The sequence below is a fragment of the Nicotiana attenuata genome, unplaced genomic scaffold (assembly GCF_001879085.1).
Source record: "Nicotiana attenuata strain UT unplaced genomic scaffold, NIATTr2, whole genome shotgun sequence".
In the NCBI taxonomy this organism is placed as follows: Eukaryota; Viridiplantae; Streptophyta; class Magnoliopsida; order Solanales; family Solanaceae; genus Nicotiana; species Nicotiana attenuata.
The window spans coordinates 555,669-561,668 of record NW_017670570.1 but is presented as its reverse complement, the minus strand read 5'-3'; the positions used below and the strand labels follow the sequence as shown (position 1 = coordinate 561,668).

The 6,000-nt window shown below is 33.1% G+C and overlaps 1 protein-coding gene across 1 annotated transcript; it reads right to left on the bottom strand.

Moving 5' to 3' along the window:
• Positions 1–5,164: 5,164 nt before the first annotated feature.
• Positions 5,165–5,659, bottom strand: LOC109241085 (inactive protein RESTRICTED TEV MOVEMENT 1-like). Its single transcript, XM_019407795.1, has one exon. It carries the CDS (start codon positions 5,657–5,659, stop codon positions 5,165–5,167), a length of 495 nt encoding a protein of 164 aa, XP_019263340.1.
• Positions 5,660–6,000: the final 341 nt, after the last annotated feature.

Sequence of the window (6,000 nt, the reverse complement as noted above, 5' to 3'; positions counted from 1 at the left end):
CTTAGTCACCAAGTAATAAACCCTAGAATCTCTCTAAATAACATTCGCCTTAAATAAAATTCTATTTATAACACTCCCCCTTGAATGTCTATTCAATAGATAATGTTCCTTGTTAAAACCTTAACTAAAATAAAACCTAGTGGAAAAGAATTCTAGAGAAGGAAAAAGAGTACACATGTTTAGAAATACGCCTTTTGGTTGCCTCGTTAAAAACCTTGCAAGGAAAACCCAGTGGGACAAAACTTATAAGGAAAAAAGAGTACAACGCGTATTAACTCCCCTGATGAGAGCATTAATTTACATACTTGAACCTTCACATTCCAATCATGTGCATCATCTTCAAAAGATCGTTGGTAGAGATTTGATAAACAAATCAGCCATATTATCACTTGAATGAATATGTTGCACCTTGAAATCACCATTCTTGATAGAAATATAATGTCTTTATATAATGTCGTGGAATGACTTTCAATATCTCCATAGAGGTATTCTCGCTATCATATTATCATGCTTATAGTTATAGCAAGATACATATATGCACAAATTACACTTATCATATGATACATCAGGACCAAGAATCGTATATGCTTCAAGCGATTTAAATCCTTCAAGGATTGTCATATAAGTTAAATCATATAATAGACTTTAATTAGATGCATATCAAGTTTTCATGTCATGCTAGACAAATAAGATATTGAAAACTGATTGCATATACCATTGACTTTATACTTTCAAGTGTTTGAACTACATGTTCAAAAATACATGTCTTTCATATGAAACCAATTCTATTCGAAATTATTTCTCCAGACTTAAGATCCTCATATATATTTACGGTATCATAGATGTCGTCGACGAACATTTTATATCGGTTCCAACCTCCTTATTTTTCATAGAGACATAATATAGAGATCTCTTCATTTATTTCTGGTACCTAAACCTCTCTTGAGATTTTATGAAGTATTATGTCATGTGATCTTCTAGATCACTTGCCTCCTTTATTATGATCATTTGCTCATCTTCTTTATCAAGAAGTTTATTTGAAATCGGTCTGTCTATACGCTTTAAGCATACCATAGACTTTGTCCTTCTAGGACTTATTCTGATATGAGCATTTGCAGTGAGAATATAGTTACTTTCTTTGGGCCAGCAAATGCGTCTGGCATGCTTTGCAATATATTGCAAATGAATTATCCTTTTATGAACTTCAAATTCATATTATCTTATTCGAGGATCTAGATGTACAAATGATATATTCATTCCACATAACTTTTTCTCAACTGTTTATCATGTCTCCCCCTCATGTTAGAAAAACTAACTTGTTTCCTCAACTTTGAGAACCCATCTTTGTGCGTTATGGTGTTAATCAAAATATACACCGGACATCAATAATAATAAGATGGAATTATTTGGTTCCTGACCCTGAACCACTTGTGAAAGGAGAAAATAATATACTTTGGTATAACTTTGTTCTCATAAGCAATTGTTTAGCTATTAAGTGGAGGCACTCAATAAATCATTTTGCTAAACTAACTGTGATGTAAACCAACTTATCAAAATGAACTATCTTGAATAAAATATCTGGAAATTATGCTCTAAATTAAATTATTGAGCAAGTTACCTCGCAAACACCATGTTGTGGGTTAATAATAATCGCACATGTAACCATCTCATTGATGCATCTTATGTGGTATATATGGCAGGTGAATGGGCCCATATTCACCTTTGATATTTTCGGCATTCATGGGATTCAATCCCAATTTTAGTTGGTCTACTAATTAATGGGAACAAACAACATAAGAGAATTCGTAAAGAACTTTCTAGTTCTTTAATATTTACCCATGTGAATTCTCTTTTATTTTTGCACATCATACTTGAATTGACATGACTAAACCAATTATGCCAACTGAATAAATTATCAATATTGATAAAGTTCAGGTTTACACCATGACGTGTGCAATTATCAATAAACTCCAAGTTTATTATGATATGGATTTTTATATCAATAAACATCCACTTTATTGTGGTATTCTTTTATTTGTGTAGTACAAACTGGAGAATAAAACGGGTAACTTTTCACATACATATTACTCCGCTACAAGTTATAGTAATAGAAGATATTAAATCTTTCCTTTATTTATAGTCTCAATATAATCAACCGCTTTTGCAAATACTTTAGAAACTCAATTAAGTTTCTTTGAGACTTACTACAATACAATACCTTATTGATAATCAATTTTATTCATCCAAAAGAGTAATAATTGGCTCTTCCAGAGCTCTTAATTAATTTTGGTACCACCACATATGTCAATATCCATATGGTGAATATGTATTTTAAAGAGAAAGTTATACCATTATAGTCATGGTCAAAATTAAATGCAAGATATGTTTCTTGCATTAATGTTATTCTTTAATAATTACATTACCAAAATATTTTAGCGTGCAATAGGTATGTGACCAATGACCATTCATGCCATAATAATGATATTATTTTCTTATATCATCTCAAACCTCCTAGAGGTGAATGCGTGATATATTCACTACCACTAGCACGTTCATATTCTTCCAAGAATGAATATATATTCATAAATCAGATGTGTTGGCCCAAGTTCAGGTGAAGTTTTGAAGAATGACAAATGAACTCAGTCATGGACCAGGTCCATCATGTGAGGCACAGTATCTATCAACCTAGACATGTGAGATACACGTGAAGGAGATAAGTCTCAGTGATCAAGCAGCAATATCTCCTGAACTAATCGAAAAGGTTGCATATTGGATGAGGAGAGAAGGTCTTCTCATGGGAAGAGGACACAATCCGGATAAAGGATAGGGTTGGAGTTTGTATTGATCAAGGACTCAACTTCGATGGAAGATCAGCAATTGAGTCTCAATCAAACTCTGATTACTAACTCATTAAATAACAGCGATTGTTCTCTTTTACAGGCATTGCACAAACGCAGAAGTTAAACTAAATTGAGAGCAAAAGAGCGAGGCAATTTTGCAAGCAATTTATGTGAGATTCAAGTGTGCATTCCTGAAGCTACTTGGACAAGATAGAAGAACCAATTCCATTGTGTCTTTCTTTTATTCTAATTCAATTGTAGTAGGTGTTTTAAAGTTGTACCTTTCCAGCTTTCATAGAAGCAATTGTATTAGGTACTTTGAGTATTCAAGTTAGAGTTAACTTGAAGGTGTCGCAACAGTTGAGTCTGTGTGCCACACTGGGATTAGAGTTTAATCCTTAGGTTTACAAGAGTTTTTTAAATGCTGTTTTGGCTCAGTGATTTTAGTGGATGTTTGGAAAAATCCTACTGAGTAGTAGGTCGTAGTTTTTTCACCTTTTGAGCCAGGTGTTTTCCACGTAAAATTCTCTGTGTTCTTTATTTTATGTACTCTTAATTCCGCAAACAGTAGTAGTAAGTACACCTAGAAGAACCAGGTTTTTCTAGAGCGAAAATTGGGTACCACACAAATCACCCCCCTCTTGTGTGGTATTAACGTTTAGAACATCAAGATGTTTTCTCATTCACATCACGAATGGACCATAGTCATCTGTATGTGCTTTACAAAATCTTATGTCAAATCGATGACAAATATTACTTTCACAAAGTGAAGGATTATTTTGAGAATCCTTATTGTTCTCATTACCACAATGATGACGATTATAATTTCGTCTATTGCCACGTCCATATCTATTGATACATTCATATTAATAATTTTGTCTTCTTTTAGACTTATCACATACTGCTATCACATTCTCTTAAGGGAATGAGAATGGAGCAAATTCAATGGGACGGGTTTTCAATTCTTTGCCCACAATCATACATGAATTTGATCATGGCGAGGCATAGAAATTTTACAACTTCAGGTGGTTATAATTTCTTACAAACTCCATTAGAGTTATAATCAAAATTTATCATCTTTGCTTGTATTTAAAATCAAATTATATAATGTCAAGAATTTAAAAGAGAAAAATAAAGTAAAATACTTACCTTAAATCCAGAATTTAATCATGAAGGAAGTTGATGGAACAATTGACAATCGTTACGTTCAATCCCAACGAATAATAAAGAAATTCCCAACACTTGTATTAATATCGAAAATATACAAAGGAACCCTCACTTTGCTATGAACACAAGTCTTTCACAGCCCACTTTTGACAAAGAACACAAGTCGTTCTTGGCCAATACTAAGACCTGCCCAAGCCTAGCCTTAGTCCCCTTTGAAACACTTTGAAACCCTCACATTTCACTTTTGTTTTCCACTTATAATTTCACACGAAATTACCCACCGGTCGTCTTGCCACTGACACGAACCTGCTCCGCTCTGACTATTGCAAAGAAAGAGAGAGAATTCTTATTTCTTTTGGGATGAATTACAATGGAATAGAACCATCTATTTATAGGGAGAGGGTGACTTAGTCACCAAGTAATAAACCCTAGAGTCTCTCTAAATATAAACATTTACCATAAATAAAATTTTATTTATAACATATGATATATTTTTTGGCCTTTTTTTTGTGGCTAAAATCAAGTACGAGATTGTAGCTTGTTCTATTCTTTATTAGTTGTCACAAGGCTATTTTCCTTTTTCTCCTTGTGTGCAATTCTATGAGATGTCTAGTCATTCGAGTTTTTCCATTTTCAACTTCAATAATCTAGGTTGAATCCATTTTTTGATTTTCATATTCTTCTCCACTAGTTTGTAATAGCCAAAAAATACATCAAAAAGAATTGGAGAAGAAGAAGAACGTGGAATAGCCAAAGATTTTATTGATAATTGTAAAAATATCTTTTTGTTTTTATATTAATTTCAATAAGGTACCCATATGGTCATTAACTAAAAAATTTAATCCAACTAAATATGAACTTTTATTGGTCTTTGTACAAAACATCATCTACCTAATTCACCTTTATTATGTAAGGATTATCGTTTTTTGGCTAATTTATAAGCATGTGAAACTTCTAAATATGGTTAGCGTGAGGGTAGTAGTAAGTTCACTATCACAGAAGAGGGCTTCACATAATTAACTTTTTTTCCAATAAAAAACAAGAACGATAATCCTTACATAATAACCATGCACCAATCAGTAAATCTATTGTGCAAAAGTAAAAACGAAACAAGCAAAAGAGTAAATATGACGAACGACACACACATACATATATACTTAATCATCTTCTTTTTCAACCTTTACTTGAGGAGGATCTTTCGAATTGATCATAGAGGATGTGGTGTTCTTCACATAGACTCCAATACCATTAATGCCATCGCCATTTCTGCTGCCATAAAAACCATCAAATAAACTTCTTCCTATATAAATGTTGAACTCTTGGTCACCAGCTGAAGGGGTCCCAAATGGTCCATATGAATCCTTGTTGGTTCTAAATATTATAGATGTCAACATTTGGCACGGGCTAAGAGAACCACTTATCGAAGTAAAATATTCTGATGGATAATCAAAGATAACTGCTGAGTAGCTTTCAGAACTATAAACAACACCATGTCTGTTCGACTTAACTAAGTTACCATTCTCATAGTACATGAACTGAAGTGAAAGAATTGCGTTTTTGTTGTATGAAACAAGAACCCCAGCGACTTGGTCTCGTCCCTTTTCATCCCAAATGGTTCCACCATGTCCCCTCACTGGGCCAACTTTGATCATATCTATATTCTCTCTTCTTTCTGAATTAATTAATGGAGTAGTTGGAAGATCTAGTTATATATATATATATATAGAGAGAGGAGTTAATTTAAACTTCTAAGAAGTTATTGAGCCGGATACTACTAGGAGCCGTTACAGCTTCACACGTTGGTATTTGTTCTTTTAATCTCGAAATAGGAATCTGACTCTTAGTTTCTCTCTAATTTCAATTTCAATTCTATTTAGGTGGTCATTGAATTAGAGTCGTATTAATTAGCACTCGGAACCTTTTCATTGTCACGTTTTGGTACGTTTGTTCTTCTCTATGGAAACAAGAGTCTGGTCCTAATTACTTCCTCCGT

Coding starts and splice junctions, on each gene's coding strand:
- LOC109241085 (XM_019407795.1), bottom strand. CDS start 5,659: ATGATCAAAGTTGGCCCAGTGAGGGGACATGGTGGAACCATTTGGGAT.